The sequence below is a fragment of the Muntiacus reevesi genome, chromosome 12, assembly GCF_963930625.1.
Source record: "Muntiacus reevesi chromosome 12, mMunRee1.1, whole genome shotgun sequence".
Classification (NCBI taxonomy): domain Eukaryota; kingdom Metazoa; phylum Chordata; class Mammalia; order Artiodactyla; family Cervidae; genus Muntiacus; species Muntiacus reevesi.
In genome coordinates, this window is record NC_089260.1 from 28,566,483 (window position 1) to 28,589,480 (window position 22,998).

Consider the following 22,998-nt stretch of genomic DNA (forward strand, 5'->3'; position numbering starts at 1 on the left):
TGTCAGTGGATTTGTCCATGAAGATATATAGATGTATTTAAATATCTTACCAAGAAAGGAGCTATCATTTTGTTTTAGAATAAAATACCACACTGACTTTGTCAATAGACTTAGAGTGCTGTGCTTAGTCACTCGCTCAGTCATGTCGAACTCTTTGCAACCCCATGGACTGTAGCCCACCAGGTTCCTCTTCTGTCTGTTAGGTAGTTAGAATAGGAAAAAGGAGTCCAGAATGGCAGTGGCTAAAAGAAAAGGAAGGGAAAAGCCCGCTACAATAGAACAAAGTAAGGTCCGAGGACCAGAGTAAGGACCTCAGGTAGAACAAACAGCACTCCTGGCTAGCCCAATTTACATAGGGCAGGCCCAGGGGGAGGAAAAAAACATATAAATAGAGGAGCCAATGGGCCGGGGGCCTCTTTCTCTATCTTTCTTGCTCTCTCCCGTGGGCAAGCTATCTCTCTGTCTCTGTCTCTGTCTCTCTCTTTTCTCTTCACGTCCTTTGGGTTGGCATGCCCTCACGCATTGAGGATGCATTTTCCTTTATTTTCTAAATAAAACAGTAAACATGGAGCTGTAACACTGTCCGAGAGCTGTGCTGCGCCAAAGGCTTTAACATCTGTCACTTCAAATTTTTGCTGTGACGAGACAGAACTGGGGAGATTACACTCCCCTGACATCTGTGGTGCTGTGGGGGACTCTCCAGGCAAGAATACTGAAGTGGGTTGCCATGCCCTCTTCCAGGGTATCTTCCCAACTCAGGGATCGAACCCAGGTTTCTCACATTGCAGGCAGATTATTTTCTGTCTGAGCCACCAGAGAAACAGAGTAGGCAGCAAAATGAAATGAAGATTCACTAGTTGGGAAGCTGGCTGATAACTCAAAGGAGAAATAAAGGAAATGTGGGTGACAGATTTAAGCAACTTTGAAGTTCATTAATTACCTATAATGAATTGACTGGAACCTATATTTAAATGTAAGTAGTGAGAGGTGAAGACTATAGAATAAAAAATGTTCAGAACACTGAGGAACACTAAATTTTAAGAAGATGGGAGAGGAAATGCAATACCCAGAAAAAACTGCAAAAGTAGGAGAAAATTCAGGAAATCAGCAAGTATTTGGGAATCTAGGGAAAAGGGAAAGTTTCTAGGGAAAGAGACAGTTTCAACAAGTAGGCAGTAGTCAGTAATGTCAATCACTCTGTACCTATATCTTCCTTTTTCCTTTTACTACTGTATTATTATTTAAAATATGTTTTTACTATAAAATACAAAATGTATTATTGAAATTTAACATAGAATTTTTATTAGCATAAAAGTAAAGGGGAAAAATAACTGCAGTCTTCTATTCAGAAACAGTATTTTTTAACACTTTGAAATATTTATCTTGTTTTGATTTTATTGATATTTGCTTATTTTTATATGGCTATTCATTGTATTTGCACAGAGTAGTTCATTTAAAAATATTTCAAATAAACCATTTAGATAAGAAGTCATGTCCTAAAGGTAGGGGTTAAGAATAGTCAAGAAGTGTACAAGTATGATTCAGTCAAAAAGAAGAAAATTCAAGGATGGGATGTCCTATAAATAGTGATTACAAGCCATTTATTCTAGCTTGGGGTATCTTCTAGAGTTGTGTCTCCCTGACTGCCATACTAATGTTTATACTAAGATCTTTGCTTTACTCAATTTGATGTTTTTGCACTGTAGAGCTGAGAAGACTCTTGAGAGTCTTGGACTGCAAGGAGATCCAACCAGTCCATCCTAAAGGAGATCAGTCCTGGGTGTTCATTGGAAGGACTGATGTTGAAGTTGAAACTCCAATACTTTGCCACCTGATGTGAAGAACTGACTCATTGGAAAAGACCCTGATGCTGGGAAAGATTGAGGGCAGGAGGAGAAGGGGACGACAGAGGATGAGATGGTTGGATGGCATCACCGACTCAATGGACATGGGTTTGGGTGGACTCCGGGGGTTGGCGATGGACAGGGAGGCCTGGTGTGCTGCAGTTCATGGGACCGCAAAGAGTCGGACACGACTGGGTGACTGAACTGAACTATGCTCTTTCTGATTCATGACTTGGTAAGACTCTTTGATTTCAATTTATCCCTGAACTACGGCCTCAGGTTTGCTCCTTTTAGTTTATACTCAACTTAGTGAACACTCTAAGCTCTCTGTCCAGATCCCTTTGGATGCTTCTTGTCTTTTGTTATCTGTATGCTATTTTCTCTACTCATGTGCCTTTAAATGCATATAAATTTTCTAAAGAATGCCTTTGGGTGACAAAAACAGCTTTGTCCACATGAGCCTGAAGGACCTGGGTAATTTGTAGCCTATGATTGTGGGATTTAGAAGTAAGACAGTCCAGTACCCTTGTTTTGAGTTGGGACGAACTCTTAAGTACAGTTTACACTGAGTGGGATCACGCGTAACTTGGATTTTGCCTGAAATTGCATTGTTGCTTAACTTCCTTCCAGTCCTGCTTCTTCCACACCCTTAATAGTTTTCTGGAGATACAGTCTTTTTTTTTTTTAATTGGAGGTTAATTACTTTATAATATTTTGGGGGTTTTTGCCATACAGTCACATGAATCAGCCATGGGTGTACATGTGTTCCCCATCCTGACCCTCCCTTCCCATCCCATCCCTCAGGGTCATCCCAGTGCATCAGCCCTGAGCACCCTGCCTCACATATTGAACCTGGACTGACAATCTATTTCACATATGATAATATACATGTTTCAATGCTATTCTCTCAAAATCATCCCACCCTCATCTTCTCCCAGAGTCCAAGTCTATTCTTTACATTTGTGTCTGTTTTGCTGTCTTGCAAATAGGGTTATCATTACCATCTTCCCCAATTCCATATTTATGCATTAGTATACTGTATTGGTGTTTTTCTTTCTGAGTTACTTTGCTCTGTATAATAGGCTCCAGTTTCATCCACCTTATTAGAACTGATTCAAATGCATTTTTTTAATAGCTGAGTAATATTCCATTGTGTATATGTACCATAGCTTTCTTATCCATTTGTCTGGTGATGGACATCTAGGTTGCTTCCATGTCCTAGCTATTGTAAACAGCGATATGATGAACACTGGGGTACACATGCCTCTTTCAATTCTGGTTTCCTCTGTGTGTATGCCCAGAAGTGAGATTGCTGAGTCATATGGCAGTTCTATTTTCAGTTTTTCAAGGAATCTCCACACCGTTCTCCATAGTGGCTGTACTAGTTTGCATTCCCACCAACAGTGTAAGAGAGTTCCCTTTTCTCCACACCCTCTCCAGCATTTATTGCTTGTAGACTTTTGGATAGCAGCCATCCTGACTGGCGTGTAATGGTACCTCATTGTGGTTTTGATTTGCATTTCTCTGATAATGAGTGATGTTGAGCATCTTTTCATGTGTTTGTTAGCCATTTGTATGTTTTCTTTGGAGAAATGTCTGTTTGGTTCTTCGGCCCATTTTTTGATTGGGTCACTTATTTTTCTGGAATTGAGCTGCAGGAGTTGCTTGTATATTTTTGAGATTAATCCTTTTTCTGTTGCTTCATTTGCTATTATTTTCTCCCATTCTGAAGGCTGTCTTTTCACCTTGCTTATAGTTTCCTTCACTGTGCAAAAGCTTTTAAGTTTAATTAGGTCCCATTTGTTTATTTTTGCTTTTATTTCCATTACTCTGGGAGGTGGGTCATAAGAGAATCCTGCTATGATTTATGTCAGAGAGTGATTTGCCTATATTTTCCTCTAGGAGTTTTACAGTTTCTGGTCTTACATTTAGATCTTTAATCCATTTTGAGTTTATTTTTGTGTATGGTGTTATAAAGTGTTTGACTTTCATTCTTTCACAAGTGGTTGACCAGTTTTCCCAGCACCACTTGTTAAAGATATTGTCTTTTCTCCATTGTATATTCTTGCCTCTTTTGTCAAAGATAAGGTGGACACACAGTCTTAATATCACTTGCATATAAATCCTTGTCTTGGGTCTGTACTTTGCAGAAAAGACAGCTGCAGCCTTCAGGAAAGTGACACTTCCCGTGCCTAGTTGAGGTCTCAGACCTGGCACTGAAGCTTGGCGCAGGTCCGCAAACTACAACTATTTGGCACAAAGAACTAGTGCTGCAAGTGGGCAGGCTAAATGAAGTGGCAAAAGGCTAGCTGTCATGGTGGAACAGTGACAACATGGAAAAACGTTGTTATGGGTGGAAATCGAGGGTGTTTTCTGATGCCTGAAGAATTCCTGGGGAAGGACACTGAGTGTGTGTTTTACAAATCTAAACAAAAATCATGGGCTTAAATGCTGTAGTGAATATATGAATGAAATATTTAAGAATCTTAATTACTTTATCATATAATAAAATGATCCTTCAGCTATTATTTGAAAAATAAAGGAAAGAAGGAATGAGTTGCATGGAAAGGGATATCATCCCCCACTAGAAAAAGCTGTCCTTTACCTGTATTTAAGTTTGGGACAGATGTCCATGAAAAGGTAAGGGAAGAAACTCTCATCTGTAATGTCACTTAAAAGAAACAAAGTCTGTGTAAGGATAGTATGAAATGCTATAGTGAAAATTTATCAGAACTATATGAAAAAAAATCATAACTTATAATAGCTATAGAAAAGAAATAACATACAGGAATAAATATTATTTAATATATTGCAAGTATGAATAGTATTTGGGCTTCCCTGGTGGCTCAGATGGTGAAGAATCCCCCTGCAATGCAGGAGACCTAGATTCTATCTCTGGGTCAGAAAGATCCCCTGGTGAAGGAAATGGCTACCCATTCCAGTATTCTTGCCTGGAGAATTTCAAGAGAAGCTTGGCAGGCTAAAAGTCCATGGGGGTCATAAAAAGTCAGACATGACTGAGCAACCAATATTTCCATAGATAACATTTATTTATAAAGCAATATAAATATCAACAAAATATTTGCTTTCCATTGTGTACTAGTTTTAGACTATGCTGGATTGAAATGCCTAATAAATTTTCACATATTTTATGTATTGTTACCCTAATTAGTGATTTTATTTACACAACAAATGTTAACAGGAGCCCACTATGAGCTCAGTACATTTTTTATGTTTAAATATCCTTATGCTAATATATGACTTAAATTTACAATTCCCAACATACAAAGTGTTGTTTGGGCTTATTAATATTAACATGTGAGAAGTTCCAACATTCCTTTGACATGGTAGGGCAGGAAAGATTATTCCTGCCTTATGGATGAAGAAACTGAAGGCCACTTAGGTTGATTTCATATCTTGGTTTTCATATATAATGATATAATGAACATAAGGGTGCACACATGTTTTCAAACTAGTGTTTTATGTTCTTTCAAAAAAAATCCAAAAGTGAAATATCTGGGTCATATGGTAGTTCTCTTAGTTTTTTCAGGAACCTCTACTCTGCTTCCCATAGTACCTACATCATTTTACAGTCCTGTCAATAGTGTATGAGGGTTCCCTTGTTTCCACATTTTCTTCAACACTTATTATGCCTTGTCTTCTTGATAACAACCATTCTAACAAGTATGCAATAATACTAATATATCATTGTGCTTTTTTTACTTGCATTTCCCTAATAGTTAGTGATGTTAAATATCTTTCCATGTTCCTATTGACCATTTATATGTATCCTTTGGAAAAATATACATTCAGATCCTTTGTTCATTTTTCTAATATTATTTTTTATTATTGAGTTGTATGAACTCTTTATATATTTTGGATATTAACTCCTCATTTGCAAATATTCAGTAAGTTGTCTTTTCACCTTGATAATGTTTTCATTCAGCTGTGTAAAAGTTGCTAGTTTTACTGTGTCACATTTATTCATTTTTGCTCTTGTTTCCCTTGCATTTGGAGTCAGATCCCTGCCTGCAATGTGGGAGAGCTGGGTCTGATCCCTGGGTTGGGAGGATCTCCTGGAGAAGGGAACAGCTACTCACTTCACTATACTTGCCTGGAGATTTCCGTGGACAGAGGAGCCTGGCAGGCTACAGTCCATGGGGTCGCAAAGAGTCAGAAACAACTGGGTGACTTTCACACCACAAAAACATCATGAAGACCATCATCAATGAGATTACTGTATACATTTTATTCTAGGAATTTTAAGAGTTCAGCTTATACATTCAAGTCTTTAATTCATTTTGAGTTTGTGTGCGTTTGTGTGTATGTGCGAGTGTGTATATTGTGTAAGTTAGTGGTCTGCTTTCACTCTCTGCATGTGTCTGTCCAAATTTCCCAACACTATTTATTGAAGGGACTGCCCTTTATCCTTTGATCCTTTGTCTCAGATTGAGTGAGTGAGTGAAGCCGCTCAGTCGTGTTTGACTCTTTGTGACCCCATGGACAGTAGCCCACTAGGTTTCTCCGTCCATGGTATTTTCCAGGCAAGAATACTGGACTGGGTTGCCATTTTCTTCTCCCATGTCCTAGATTAGTTGTCGATATAAGTGTGATTTCTTTCTGGACTCTCAAATCCATTCCACTGACTTCTGTGTATGTTTTTTGTGCCAGTGTCACACTGTTTTGATTATTATACATTTGCATTATAGTCTGAAATCAGGGAATGTGATACCACCATACTTCTTTCTCAAGACTGTTTTGGTTATTCTGGGGTCTTCTGCAGTTCTATACAAAGTTTAGAATGAAAGCTGATCATTCATATGTTTAAACTGTATAGTTTCTTTTGTAAGTGGAGTTTTTTCAATAAATATGTACTATAGTACTACATTCTGTCTTCTCCTTGATTGATGAGGATAAGAGGCTTGTACAAGCTTCCTGATGGGAGGGACTATCTATGGAGAAAACTGGGTCTTGATCTAGTGGCAAGGTCATGCTCAGTAAATCTTTAATCCAATTTCTGCTGATGGATGGGGCCATGCTCCCTCCCTGTAGTTTGGCCTGAGGTGGTCCAGTCCTAGAGTCTGTAGTCTTGATGGTAGGCTATAGGCTCCATGGTAGGGATAATGGAAATATTCTCCAAGAGGACTTATGCCATCATGCTGTACCTTCCAGGACTGCTGCTGCTAATGCCCCTGACTCCACAGCAGGTCTCTGTTGACCCACATCTCCACCCGAGACTTTCAAACACTCATAGGCAAGTCTTGTTTAGTCTCTTTGGGGTCACTGCTTCTTTCTCCTGGGTCTGGTGTGCATAAGGTTTCATTTATGCCCCCACTCCCCACCAACAGTCTCTCTTTCCCTAGTCCTGTAGAAGTTCTGTAAATCAAATCACGCTGACCTTCAAACTCAGATTCCCAGGGGATTCCCTCAGCTTTTGCTGGATCCACAGGTTGGGAACTCTGTTGTGGGATCTAGAATTTTGAACAGTGAAAGAACTTCTTTGGAATAGTTCTTCTCCAGTTTGTGGGTTGCCCACCTGGCAGCTCTATGGTGGAACTAATAGTGACCTCCTCCAAGGGTACTTATGCCAAAAAGTGTGGCATGTGGTCAGATATGCAGATGACTCCACCCTTACAGCAGAAAATGAAGAGGAACTAAAGAGTCTCTTGATGAACATGAAAGAACAGAGTGGAAAAGCTGCCTTAAAACTCAACATTATAAAAGCTAAGATCAAGGTACCTGGTCCCATTACTTCATGACAAACAGATACAGAAACAATAGAAACAGTGATAGCCTTTATTTTCTTGGACTCCAAAATCACTGTAGGTAGTGATTGCAGCCATGAAATTAAAAGACACTTGCTCCTTGGAAGAAAATCTATGGTAAACCTAGACAGTGTATTAAAAAGCAGAGACATCACTTTGCCGACAAAGGTCCATCTAGTCAAAGCTATGATTTTTCCAGTAGTCATCTATGGATGTGAGAGTTGGACCATAGCAAAGGCTGAGCACTGAAGAATTGATACTTTTGCAATGTGATGCTAGACAAGATTCTTGAGAGTCCCTTGGACAGCAAAGAGATCAAGTCAGTCAATCCTAAAAGAAATCAACTCTGAATATTCACTGAAAGGAGTGATGATGAAGCTAAAGCTCCAATAATTTGGCTACCTGATATGAAGAGCCAACTCACTGGAAAAGACTCTCATGCTGGGAAAGATCAAGGGCAGGAGGGGAAGGGACTACATAGGATGAAATGGTTGGATGGCATCATCAACTCAATGGACATGAGTTTGAGCAAACACCAGAAGATAGTGAAAGACAAGGAAGCTGGCCATGCTGTAGTCCATTGGGTCGCAAAGAGTTGGACTTTAATGGGCAGTTGAACAACATAGCACTACAGTTGTTTCATCTGCAGATAAGGAACCACGGACAGAGAGGTATGACTGTAAAGTTATAGGTAGGTTTTCAACTGTGCAGTAGTCAGCACCACTAGTTCCCATAATGCTTATGGATAAGTGCATGTGTTATAGCTCTGTGAAATATGTCATTGATATTTATAAGCATTGCATTGAGTCAGTAGATTTATTTGGGTAGTATAGACAATTTAACAATACTAATTCCTTCAATCCATGGGCATGAAATATTTTTTTGTTGTATCTTTTTCAATTTATTTCATCAGTGTCTTATAATTTTCAGTATATAAGTCTTTCTGGACTTCCCAGGTGGCTCAGTGGTAAAGAATATACCTGCCTATGCAGGAGACGCAGGGGACACAGGTTTGATCCCTGAATTAAAAAAAAAAAACCCTGGAGAAGGAAATGGCAACCCACTACAGTATTCTTGCCTGGAAAATCTCATAGACAGAAGAACTTGGTGGGTTACAGTTCATGGGGTCACAAGGAGCTGGACATGACTTAGCAACTCAGCATCACCCCCATCTCCCATAAATGTTTTTACCTCTTTGGCTAAATTTACATCTCTGTATTTTATTTGACGTCATTATAAATGCAATTATTTTCTTAATTTCTCTTTCTGATAGCATGTCATTAGTGTATAAATACACAGCATGCTTTTATTGATTTTATTGATTGATTTTTATATCCTTTGATTTGCCAATTATTATTTCCGTTTTTTAAAATCATTTTTTTGGTGGATTCTTTAGGGTTTTCTATTTGCAACATCAAGTCATCTGCAAATAGTGACAGTTTTACTTTTTCCTTTCCAATTAGATGACTTTTATTATTCTTTTACTCTTTTCTAGTTGCTGTGGCTAGGATCTCCAGTACTGTGTTGAATAAAAGTGGTAAGGTTGGGCATGTTTGCCTTTTCCTGATTTATGGGAAAAGCTTTCAATTTTTCACTGTTGAATGTGATAAGCTGTGGATTTTTCATATATGCCTTAATTATGTTCAGGTAAGGTCCCTCTATATTCACTTTGTTGAGAGTTTCTATAATAAGTGAATGTCAAATTGTCTAGAGTTTCTTCTGCATCTATTGTGATAATCATATGATTTTAATCCTCCAATCTGTTAATGTGATACATCATCTTAAATGACTCAAAGATGTTGAACCATCCTTACATCTTTTCAAAAATAAAACTTGATTGTAGTGTATGATCCATTCAAAATATTGTTGATTTGGTTTGCTAATATTTTGCTGAGGGTTTTTGAATCTGTTTATCAGTGATATTGGCCCATAATTTGTGTGTGTGGGGGGGGGTGGTCCTTGCCCTGGTTTTCATATCAGGGTAATGGCAGCTTTGTGAAATGCATTTAGATATGTTTGCAAGGCTTCCTGCCTCTTCTCTATTTATTAATTATGTGTGTGTGTGTGTGTGTGTGTGTGTGAAAGTTTAACAAAACTTAGTTATTAAATCATTTTTGAAAGTTTTGTATCGGTAGAATTCTGTAAAGAAGCCACCTGGTCCTGGGCTTTTTGTTTTCTGTGAGATTTCACACTACTATTTCAATCTCCTTATTAGTAGTTGGTCTATTCAGATTTTTATTTTCTTCATGATTCATAGAAGAATGTGTTTTTCTATGAATTTACCTATTTCTTTAGATTGTTGTGTCTGTTGGTGCATAGGTTTGTTTGTGTAGGTTCTTTCTCAGAGCCCCTTTGCCATAATATATACATTTTTTTAAATGATGTATTTATGTTCTTATTCATCTCGTTTTTTATTTTTTTCTTCAAATGACCCATTGGTTATTCGGCAGTATATTGCTTAATCTTCATATTTTTGGCCTCTTTTTCCCCATTTTTCTCATGATTGATTTATATTTTCTTACCATTGTGATCAGGTATGATTTCAATCTTCTTGAATGTCCTGAGATTTGTTTTGTGACCTAACATGTGAACTATCTTGGAGAATGTTCCATGTGCACTTAACAAGAATTTCTATTTTGCTGATTTTGGATGGACTGTTCAATATATCTATCAAATTCATTTGATGTAGGGTATTGTTTAGGTCTACTCAGACAATAAAGAATTTGCCTTCAAGGCAGGAAGCCCAAGTTCAATCCCTTGGTTGGGAAGATATCTTGGAGAAGGGAATGGCAACCCACTCCAGTATTCTTGCCTGGAGAACTCCATGGACAGAGCAGCCTGGTAGGCTGAGTCCACAGGGTCACAACAAGTTGGACAAAACTGAACAACTAAGACACACACACAGTTTCTTTATTAATTGTCTGCCAGGATGACCTGTATAGTGATGTAACTGGGTTGTTAAAACTCCCTTATTATTATTGTATTGCTTTCAATTTCTCTTTTTAAGTATGCCAATATTTGCTTTATTATTTCAGTGTTATGTTAGGTACATATACAGTTATAAATGCTATGTCTTATTGGTAAAATGACTCCATTGTCTTTTATTATAGTCTTTGTTTTAAAATTTATTTTTTTTTCTGAAATAAGTATCATATCAGTTTTGTGCCCTCTGAAATTCAATTTCCTTTGTGAAATGCGGATTAAAGAGCACATACTTCAGTGTTATGGGAAGTAACTGAGGTAAATGCATATAGAGTACTTAGTAGAGTTAATAAGTACTTTAAAATATTAACCCATTATTATTAGATACAGAATACACTATCTCCAGAAAGGTGTCTCCTATGTGGACTGCATGCACAATCCTGCTTCAGAGGGGCTGTAGCTGCTCCAAAGTGTGCAGGTGGGCAGAGCTGGCCTCTAATGGCTGAGGCCCTGGTCGAAATAGTTGCTGGACACTGGTGGAGAGAATCACATCCCAGATGGTTTTGTGATGTTTTGGGGACTTATCTTTCTCATGAAGGATCTTAAGGTCTGGGTGCATGAGGTGAAGCTGAAATCTCTTGCTTCTCAGGGAAATTATCCATACCTTGTGACCTACAAGACTGTGAATTGCTATGGCTAGGATATGCTCTGCTGTTTCGGCTTTTTTTCCCCCTTGGTACTACACTTGGTACTACACTCAGTGCCCCTGACTCTTGCCTCTGCCAGAGAATCCTGGACACACAGGGAAGTTTAGGTCAGTTTCTTGGTTCATGGGACCTTATGAAAGAGGTCACATTATCTTCATTACCTCCACCATAGTTTGCTCTCAGGTAAAACAGGGAGGGAACACAGCTCCGCCCATCAACAGAAAATTGCATTAAAGATTTACTGAGAATAGCCCTGCTTAGCGGAACAAGCCCGGCCCTTCAGAAATGGTGTGAACCTAACAGAAGCAGAAGATATTAAGAAGAGGTGGCAAGAATACACAGAAGAACTGTACAAAGATCTTCACGACCCAGATAATCACGATGGTGTGATCACTCACCTAGAGCCAAACAACCTGGAATGTGAAGTCAAGTGGGCCTTAGAAAGTGTCACTATGAACAAAGCTAGTGGAGGTGAAGGAATTCCAGTTGAGCTATTTCAAATCCTGAAAGATGATGCTGTGAAAGTGCTGCACTCAATATGCCAGCAAAGTTGGAAAACTCAGCTGTGGCCACAGGACTGGAAAAGGTCAGTTTTCATTCCAATCCCAAAGAAAGGCAATCCCCAAAAATGTTCAAACTACCGCACAATTGCACTCATCTCACACACTAGTAAAGTAATGCTTAAAATTTTCCAAGACAGGCTTCAGCAATACGTGAACCGTGAACTTCCAGATGCTCAAGCTAGTTTTTAAAAAGGCAGAGGAACCAGAGATCAAATGGCCAATGTCTACTGGATCATCAAAAAAGCAAAAAAGTTTCCAGAAAAAATCTATTTCTTCTTTATTGACCATGCCAAAGCTTTTGACTGTGTGGATCAAAATAAAATGTGGAAAACTCTGAAAAAAGTGGGAATACCAGCCCACCTGATATACCTCTTGAGAAATGTGTATGCAGGTCAGGAAGCAACAGTCAGAACTGGACATGGAACAAGAGACTGGTTCCAAATAGGAAAAGGAGTACATCAAGGCTGTATATTGCCACTCTGCTCATTTAACTCTTATGCAGAGTACATCATGAGAAATGTTAGGTTGGATGAATCATAAGCTGGAATCAAGATTGGCCAGGAAAAATATCAAAAACCTCAGATATGCAGATGATACCACCCTTATTGCAAAAGTGAAGAACAACTTAAGCGCCTCTTGATGAAAGTGAAAGAGGAGAGTGATAAAGTTGGCTTAAAGCTCAACATTCAGAAAACTAAGATCATGGCATCTGGTCCCATCACTTCATGGCAAATAGATGGGGAAACAGTGCAAACAGTGGCTGACTTTATTTTGGGGGGCTCCAGAATCACTGCCGATAGTGAATGCAGCCATGAAATTAAAAGATGCTTACTCCTTGGAAGAAAATCATGACAAACCTAGACAGCATATTAAAAAGCAGACATTACTTTGTCAACAAAGGTCCATCTGGTCAAGGCTACGGTTTTTCCAGTGGTCATGTATGGATGTGAGAGTTGGACTATAAAGAAAGCTGAGTGCCAAAGAATTTATGCTTTTGAACTATGGTGTTGGAGAAGACTCTTGAGAGTCCCTTGGACAACAAGGAGATCCAACCAGTTGATCCTACAGGAAATCAGTCCTTAGTTGGAAGGACTGATGCTGAAACTGAAGCTTCAATACTTTGGCCATCTGATGCGAAGAGTTGACTCACTGGAAAAGACCTTGTTGCTGGCAAAGATTGAAGGCAGGAAAAGAAGGGGATAACAGAGGATGAGATGATTGGATGACATTACGGACTCAACGGAAATAAGTTTGAGCAAGCTTCAGGTGTTGGTGATGGACAGGGAAGCCTGGCATGCTGCAGTCCATGATACACAAAGAGTCAGACACAACTGAATAAATGAACTGAACTGTACTTGGTATGACTGCATCTCTATTTCTCCTACCTGCCCTTTGTTGTTATCCTTTCACGCTTTGTAGTGGAGATTGTTTTCATCCTGTTTTCAGGCTGTCTTCAGAGGAAATTATCCCATATTTAGCTATATATTATATCTGAGGGAAAAGGTGCTTTCCACCATCTTGAATTACCCCAATGGTTGCTTTTAAATGATAAAACATAAATAAAAATATGAGCCACTATTTTTGAAGAAAATCATAGATATTGAGGCGTTAATATGTTGGTTAATTTGGGTTTAAACGAAGGAAGAGAGCTCTGTGCTTGTGCTTTATGCCAGTAATCATCTTACTGAGAGTTCAGACGTGGCAATCTATGGAAGAAAACCTCCCAATTGTATTTGTCAAAATACACAATTATAACCTCTTACTGTATCATAATATTAAATTTGTGAGGTGTGAACAATATTTAAAAATAGATTACAACATGTTATGAAGTAGAGAAGTGATTTCATATAGTTAGGGGAAATTATTTTCTCGCACTGTGTGTGTGTGTGTGAGTGAGTAAATGTTTAAATATAATTGTGGGTTATGCTTGAAAATGCTTGAATTTTCATAGGATATCTCACAATGAATATAAACCAACAGAACAAAAAGAATGTACTCAATCAGCTTTCAATAAAAAGAGTAAAGAAAGCAATCATTAACATATCTTCCTTAGAAAATCGATATTTTAAGAGAGGAAAAGAATAGATAAATGTTTGGTAGATTGGTTAAGAAAAACAAGGAGAAACGTCATGACCTCTATGAAAATTCAAGTAAGTCAATAATGAAAACTAATTAAACTTAGCAAATTAGATATCTTATTGAACAGGAGATAATCACCACTTTGTTCTGAAAATTATAGGTAGTTACTATCACACAAAAAATTTCTATCTCAATACAAGATTAATACAGAACATCTGTTCCATCTTCATAATGAATTTTGTTCATGTTATCTTAGTATAAGATACTTGTGTCTTAGGGTGAGATATGTCATAGTAAGTAACCCACATGTTATATGGTACATAACACTGACCTTTGCTATCTATGTGATCAAACAAATTATTTAGACTCTTTATTAAATGCAGACATAAAAATATATTTTCCTATTAAGGGAATTTTTTAAATTAAATAAATCATGAAAAGTACTGTGAATGACACCTGGCATGTTGCTAAATGTTCAGTAAATGTGATTTTATTTTTCAAGTAGTTTTTGATTTTTTTTTCCTCAGAAACCCATAATTTTCTCAGAGAAGGTATTCAATAAATAAAACTTGTTGATTTGAACTGAATTGATGATACGGGCTGGATGAGTAAAATGACTTCCTTTGTGCAGATGAAGGATTAGATTTAGTGATTTTTTTTGTCCAAGTTTACACGCATAGTTTAGGGAAGACTAGGCTTCTGACCTAGTTCTTATGACTCATAAATCAGGGCTCTTCCATGAGGCAAGTCTATTTACCACTGAGTTAATTTTTAAAACAACTTTGCTACTCTTATGATTATATTTTATGAACATAAAACCCAAAGTTTTCTGGAAAATAGCATATTCTGTATTTAATAACTAGTTAACATTTTTTAAATACCTACTAACTCTAAGTACCCTGTATGCATTACCTCATTTACTTCTCATAACACTGAAAAATATGTTCTTATTATCCACATTTCATATAGAGAAAGAAACAATTTCAGAGAAGTTAAATAGCTTGATCAAAGTCGTTAGTTGCCAAGTTCTAAGTCAGTATTTGAAATACAAATTCGACCCAGTTTTATGGGTTCTGTCACCAACCTTTTCTTAATATAACCCAGAAAAGATATTATAAAATCTGAGACAAATTTTGATTCTTCCTATGTAGGTCCTTGCTACATATCCTTAGGAGGAGAAGCAGGATGATGAGGAAAGGAACAGAAACCTTGCTAATTGTTCCCTGCTTTTTTGTTCATTCAGCATTATAACTTTGTTTGACTTCTGTGTTATATACGTATTTGGATAGATTACTCATTTTAGTCAAATAGACAATACAACCTTTCAGTTCAGTTCAGTTCAGTCACTCAGTCGTGTCCGACTCTGCAACCCCATGAATTGCAGCACTCCAGGCCTCCCTGTCCATCACAAGCTCCCGGAGTTTACTCACACTCATGTCCATTGAGTTGGTGATGCCATCCAGCCATCTCATCCTCTGTCGTCCCCTTCTCCTCCTGCCCCCAATCCCTCCCAGCATCAGGGTCTTTTCCAATGAGTCAACTCTTCACATGAGGTGGCCAAAGTACTGGAGTTTCAGCTTCAGCATCAGTCCTTCCAATGAACACCCAGGACTGATCTCCTTTAGGATGGACTGGTTGGATCTCCTTGCAGTCCAAGGGACTCGCAAGAGTCTTCTCCAACACCACAGTTCAAAAGCATCAATTTTTCGGTGCTCAGCTTTCTTCACAGTCCAACTCTCACATCCATACGTGGCCACTGGAAAAACCATAGCCTTGACTAGACAGACCTTTGTTGGCAAAGTAAAGTCTCTGCTTTTTAATATGCTATCTAGGTTGGTCATAACTTTTCTTCCAAGGAGTAAGTGTCTTTTAATTTCACGGCTGCAATCACCATCTGCTGTGATTTTGGAGTCCAATTTTAGAAATGCCCAAATAATGAATCTTCTATTAGTAGAGCACATTAGTAAACTTTATAATAAAGAATAGCTGTGTGATCTGTGACAATACAGAAACATTGAAAGGAAAATCAGCTATGTATAAAAACAGGATATACCTGAATGATAAAACAAGTAGAAAGATATGAAGTGATAAGTCATTTTTTATGGCATCTTTGAAAAATAAACATACTTACAAACTTCAAAAAGCATATCTCAGAAAACATTTATTTATAATTTTAATGTGTTCTGATTTATATGTTAGTTGAGATAAAATTACAGTACTTAATTGTTTTTCTTATTTCTCATATAAGTGTAGGTTTTTTTAATGTATAGGTAGGAAATATTTCAGAAATCATACTTCAGCTATGAATTTTCTTTACTGCCCTTTCCCTCATGATTTCCTTGCTTTTGTCTTTATGACTATGCTTTTGCACCAGAGATGGTTTTCACTTACCTTATTTGCATTCACTGCTGTGATGACCCAGACACATTGTGCATTGCTATCATACTGGAATGGAAAGTTGGGAGATGTAAAGGTTCCACTTGGTCCTTGAAGATTAGAGCCACATGTCTTCACTAAAAGAGAAATCAGATTTTAAAAGGTGAGCATGTGCCACATGCAAAATCACAGAATTAAAATATCTTGCAAATAGACTTTAAATTCAAAATTGCACAATAATAACCACATTGAAATATGTATAATGGCATTCTAATGTGACTTATCAAAATGAGAGTGGTTTTTACATCCTGAAGTTCACAAGTCATATTTTAAACATTAATTGAAAAATAGTTATGAATAAAAGTGTGAAGCATGATAAATTGTTCTCTGACTGTAAATAGGTTAATTTAATTAGACAGAGGTCATATTTACTCAGTATTGTGTTAACAAAATTCTGTAAAGAGGAAGAAGCAAAGCTTTGGATTGATTAAGCAATCTAAATAGTGTTTTCCTTTCTATTTATTAAGTGCACTAGGACTCATAATAACATAATAGCATAAAACTTGTAATTGAGACATCAATATTAAAACTACTTTTTCTGTTCTTAGGACTGTGAATTGGGTCATTCAGACTGCAAAAAGAGCTACACTAAAGTAATTTTAATAAATACCCACAAAACCCGTGTTATAAATTTCTTCAGTTTTCTAACTCTTCTCTCTTCTAGTTAACCAAAGAGTTACTGACCACACTGTCTCTGGGACTTGACTTCCTTCTTGAGTACCAAAAAAGTTTCTAGGAGGTATTACTTCTGATATGCATTTTTTTGCCTTATTCCATTAAAATCCTGCCTAAGTCATCTTTTTTTCCCCTAAATACATCAAATGTAATCCACTGTATTTTTAAATCATGTACAGTTTAACACAGATTTTTCATATGCACATATGACTTTACATATAATCATTTTAAAGTTTATTTAATGGAGGTCCCAAAAATTTTTTTGATGTGTTCATGATCTTCAACTAGTAACTAGTATAGTTAAGATTTCAGCTCAGCCTTATCTTTTTATCATGAAATGTGTGTCTCCCTACTGTGTTAAAAATGTAATTTTTTACTAGGTGTTTTTTTCCCCTTTAGCTCATATTTTAGCATAAATCTATTTTTGACAACTTTCAGGTGATTCAATTATTATTTTCAATCTTATTTTTTTGTGTATGATTTCTATATTTTAAACAATATAAATGCTATTTTATAAAAAATTATTATATTTTTTCCCTCAACATTAATTATCAATCTTTCCTTTTTTCATTTACTACCTCCCTCCTTGTAAGTCTCCCATGCTCACTACTCCATTTTCTTCTCTCCTGTTCAATTTTCATTTTCTGATTTCTGCATTATTAATACTTTGGCTTATTTTAGGCTAGCAAAGTTCTACCAAGGCCTTACAAAATTTCAGATGCCTCACAAAATTTTTTCCCAGATTTATTGAGACATAGTTGACATATAACATTAAGTTTAAGGTGAAAAACATGAAGATTTAATTAACATCTGCATCACCTCACATAATCAGCATTTTTATGTGTGTGTGAATGTTTAGTGAGAATGTTTAAGATCTATTCTCTTAGTAATTTTTGAGCATGTGATACAGCATCAGTAACTATAAATCACTGTATTGTACATTATACTTTCAGAAGTTATTCATCTGATAAACTGGAAAATTTTTTCCCTTTAACCTAGCACCTCCAGATTCACTTTTAAAGAACAGCTATTCTACCATCGAACAATTGCATTCATCTCCCATGCTAGTAGGTAATGCTTAAAATCTTGCATGCTAGGATTCCGCAATAGACCAACCAAGAGCTTCCAGATGTCCAAGCTGGGTTTAGAAAATGAGGAACCAGAGATCAAATTGCCAATATTCTCTGGATCACAGAAAAAGCGAGAGAATTCCAGAAAAACATCTACCTCTGTTTCATTGACTATGCTGAAGCCTTTGACTGTGTGGGTCATAACAAACTGTGGAAAGCTCTTAAAGAGATGGGAATATCAGACCATCCTACCTGTTTCTGAGAAACCTGAATGTGGGTCAAGAAACAACAGTTAGAACAGTTACAGAACAAATGGTTGGTTCAAGATTGAGAAATCAGTATGACAGGACTTTCTTCTGTACCCCTGTTTAACCTATATGCTAGGCACATCATGAGAAATACCGGGCTGAATGCATTACAAGTTGAAATTGACTGCAGGGGGAAACAGCAAAACAGCCTCAGATATGTCGGTGATACCAGTCTAATGGCAGAAAGCAAAGAGGAACTAAAGAGCTTCTTAATGAGGGTGAAGGAGGAGAGTGAAAGAGCTGGCTTAAAACTAAATATCAAAAAACTAAGATCATGGTACCCAGCCCCATTACTTCATGGCACACAGAAAGGGAAAAGGTAGTGACAGATTTCCTCTTCCTGGGCTCTAAAATCACTGCGGATGGTGATTGCAGTCATAAAATCAGAAGACTATTGCTTCTTGGCAGGAAAGCTATGACAAACCTAGACAGCATTTTGCAAAGCAGGGACATTACTCTGCTGACCAGGGTCCATATAGTCAAGTCTATGGTTTTTCCAGTGGTCAAGTACAATTATGAGAGCTGGATCATAAAGAAGGCAGAATGCCAAAGAATTGATGCCTTTGAAATGTGATGCTGGAGAAGACTTCTGAAAGTCCCCTGAACAGCAAGGAGATCAAACCAATCAATCTTAAGGGAAATCAACCCTGACTACTCACTGGAAGGACTGATGCTGAAGCTGAAGCTCCAGTATTCTGGTCATCTGATACAAACAGATGACTCATTGGAAAAGTCCCTGATGCTGGGAAAGATTGATGGCAGAAGGAGAGGAAGGTGTCAGAGGATGACATGGCTAGAAAGCATCACCGATGCAATGGACATGAACTTGGGGCAAACTTCAGGAGATGGTGAGGAACAGGGAGGCCTGGCATGCTGCATTCCACGGGGTCACAAAGAGTCAGACGTGACTGGGTGACTGAAAAACAACATTCTACTCTCTGGTTCTGTGAGTTTGTCATTTTTAGATTCTACACTGAGATCATTGTACTGCAACTTCTTTTAAGTCTTCCATGTTCACTAGTCTATGTTTTCCTTCACACCCTCCCCCCTTTTCTTTAAACTATTGGAGTACAGTTGCTTTACAATCCACGCTGGCATCTGCTGTACAGCGAAGTGAATCAGTTGTCTGTATATATACCCCACTTTTTAGACTTCCTTCCCGTTTAGACCACCACAGAGCATTGAATAGAGTTCCCTGTGCCTCACAATAGGTTCTCATTAGTTATCTGCTTTATACATAGTAGGTTACAAATGTCAATCCCAATCTCCCAGTTCAAATCCCATACCCAATTCAGACCAATTCATAACCCTCTAAAGTTAAAACAAAATATGGATGCTCACAATCTATGGCAGCACTCAACATTATCTCAGAAGCTCTAGGTAATGCAATAGAGTTGGGAAAATTTTGGAAAGCACTACAAAATTTAAAGAAACAAAAAGTAATATTTTTTAATCAAATATGCTATCTGCCTCCTTAAGCTCAAGAAAGTTAATAATGTATCTACAACTTTTACTATTTTATATTTTAGTCACATAAGCTGCCTTTGAAGAAGAAATGCATGTGAAAATGTAAAGTTCTCTTTTATAACAGAAACAGTTGGCAATTCAAATTGAAAGATCAAATTCACACAAGCAACAAAGTGAACATGCAGTTTTTAAAAACATCTTTGGCAAGAAAGGTACAAGTCTTCCATAAAAAGAATCATAAAAAATTGCAGAAGGAAATGAAATAAAATCTGTATAAGTACCAAGACAGGTTTTGTTCTGTGTAAGAACCCATATAAGTTGAAAGATAGATTGCATTCTGGATGGAAAGGTTTTTTGTCACAAAAATGTTAACATCCTGATTTTAGGGAGTTAAAATGAATTGATACAAATTAGCTAATTTTTATATATTTTATATATCTATGATTATCTTAATTCAGTGTTTTTGACAGTTATTTTACAATATTCCCTATGTTTTATTCATGTCACCTATGTTTTTAAAAAGGTAGACAAGAGTGGTTACTTTATCATTTTATAATATCGTTTTGGAAGTGAAATGAGCTTATACATATGGAGACATTGTGAGCTACTGTAAAGAGGACTATGCTGTTTCAAGAAAATTATATAAGTATAGTAGAAGAAACCAAAAAAATTCAACCCTAGCTTCTCTATCAGTATACTGTAGTCCTATTCTTCCCTTAGGTCAAGCACATACAGTTAACTATGCTTGGAAAAATACCTCTGAAAAAGGCTAAATACGATGAAATATGATTTGGTTCAACTGTAACCTTCAGGCATTTAAATTTGTGCTAGATATAATGTTTCAACTACTTGAGCAAGACAAGCAAAATTTTTATTTTCTGGTTGAGTAAGAAAGATTCAATCCACAGGTTAAATATTGTTTTTGCACGCAATATACCAACTGGGTCCTGTCTATAATTGTCTCTGAGTCTACTAAACCCTGAAGTATCTCTTTCAGTCTCTCTTCCAGAATCTTTTTTTTTTTTTTCTTTTTGTAATATTGAGGAACTTTGTTGATCTTGTTCCAATATAGTCTCAGGATTTGAATATCTCATAAAGTTCCTTCCACTCACTTCCTACAGAACACTGAGGATGTTTGCACTTTAAGACTTTAGTACTTGTATTTCTCACTTTGTATAGGTTTCTCCTCAAACAGTTCTTAATAGTCTGTTCTATCTGAATAATCTAAATAAACTTAGATTTTTAACCTTCATATACAATTGTATACAGATATCCATATTTATGAAAAGTACATACACATACAAATGTGTTCAGACATACACATATATACCACTGTTTACTGTCTTTTTTCCTTATTAAAATGATAACTTCATGAGAGCAAGGACTCATTTTGTTCACCAAGGTGTCTCCAGAGCCTAGAACAGTAAGTGGCACATAGTAGATATTCATTAAATATAGGAAAGAATGAATGAACCCGTGACTAAAATAATGAGAGTAACAACAAAGATTTGATTTTGTTTCTGACTGGTATCTTCCCACTACTCCCCACCCCATCTGGCCTTTGGATATAGTGGCAATTTAAGCTATTACCCTTTTGTAGATATTCTCTTCCACAAATGATTCACTAACAGCTCTGTGAACAAGTAAGATTTACTGTCTCCTGCTCTGGGCTTCCCTGGTAGCTCAGATGGTAAAGAGTCTGCCTGCAATACAGGAGACCTGGGTTCAATCCCTGGGTTGGAAAGAGTCCTTGGAGGAGGGCATGGCAACCTACTCCAGTATACCTGCCTGGGGAATCTCCATGGGCAGAGAAGCCTGGCAGGCAACAGTCCATGGCGTCGCAAAGAGTTGGACACAACTGAGCAACTAAGCATAGTCTCCTGCTCTAAGGCTGTCCCTTAGGTATGTTGGAAGATTGCTGCTGCTGCTGCTGCTGCTGCTGCTGCTGCTGCTGCTGCTGCTAAGTCGCTTCAGTCGTGTCCAACTCTGGGCGACCCCATAGACGGCAGCCCACCAGGCTCCCCTGTCCCTGGGATTCTCCAGGCAAGAACACTGGAGTGGGTTGCCATTTCCTTCTCCAATGCATGAAAGTGAAAAATGAAAGTGAAGTCGTTCAGTCGTGTCTAACTCTTAGGGACCCTGTGGACTGCAGCCTACCAGGCTCCTCCATCCATGGGATTTTCCAGGCAAGAGTACTGGAGTGGGGTGCCACTGCCTTCTCCGTGGAAGACTGCTAGCAAGTAGTAATTCTTTATTATGAAGGGTATGATAGCCTGTGTCTTTAACAGAATCATTAGGATGAAGTCCAAGTAGCTTTGTAACCTGTGTACCTTCATTATCTCTGCCTCTTCTACTTTATGTTCATACTTGAGCAAATCCAAACCATCTGAATCCCATTATTTCACTTAGACAGTAAACTTAGACAGTTAAACTATATCACCCACACTCTCTGACAGGCATACAATGACTTTACAATCATATTATGCAGTTATCTCTGTGCTCTTAAAGGCTTCTCCCAAGAGGTGCAAAGAGGTTAGTAGAGCCTGGAAGTTGTGTTGTTGTCCAATCTCAGTGATATAGCCTTATGTCATTAAAATGATTTGATGGCGTATAAAACATGGAAAATTATGTTTTTTTTTTTTAGTAAAAACTCAATGTGAATTCAGGTGTATTTAAAATATTTCTCTTTTATTTCACCTGCAGGTTAATATTGTGATCTTACCCTAGCAAAAGTATTTCCATTTATATCTTTCAATATTTACAGTGATCTCTTTGCTCATTATCCAGGGATGTGACACATAGCATTAGATTATTTTTGAGAATAATCTGACATTGGCCATGAAATAAACTATATTTTTTATGCCACACAAGAGGTGGTAGACAAAGCAGGTGATATTAATTTTAACTTTGTAGAGTTTCTATGACTTCTAGAAATTTTAACCTGTAATTTGGAAAACTGGATGTTTTAATAAGGTATGATGTTGAATACATATAACAATGAATAAGCACGAATAGCCCAAACTTTGTGAGTTTCATCAAGATAGAATGGCTTAGATTATGTGAGATGTACCAACAAAAAACTTACTTTTTTAGGGTTTCTGATGGGGCTCTGTGAGGTATGATGATAAATATTGCTAGGGGAAAAACCTAAAATGACTAAAA

At 37.3% G+C, this 22,998-nt stretch overlaps 1 protein-coding gene across 3 annotated transcripts in view; it reads right to left on the reverse strand.

Moving 5' to 3' along the window:
- Positions 1-22,998, reverse strand: part of CSMD3 (CUB and Sushi multiple domains 3) — a 1,308,014-nt gene that overhangs the window by 630,640 nt on the left and 654,376 nt on the right. For all 3 annotated transcript variants that reach the window (XM_065902671.1, XM_065902670.1, XM_065902669.1), the window contains one exon: positions 16,272-16,393. In XM_065902671.1, coding sequence (XP_065758743.1) covers positions 16,272-16,393 — 122 coding nt within the window. The remainder of the gene's footprint in view (positions 1-16,271; positions 16,394-22,998) is intronic.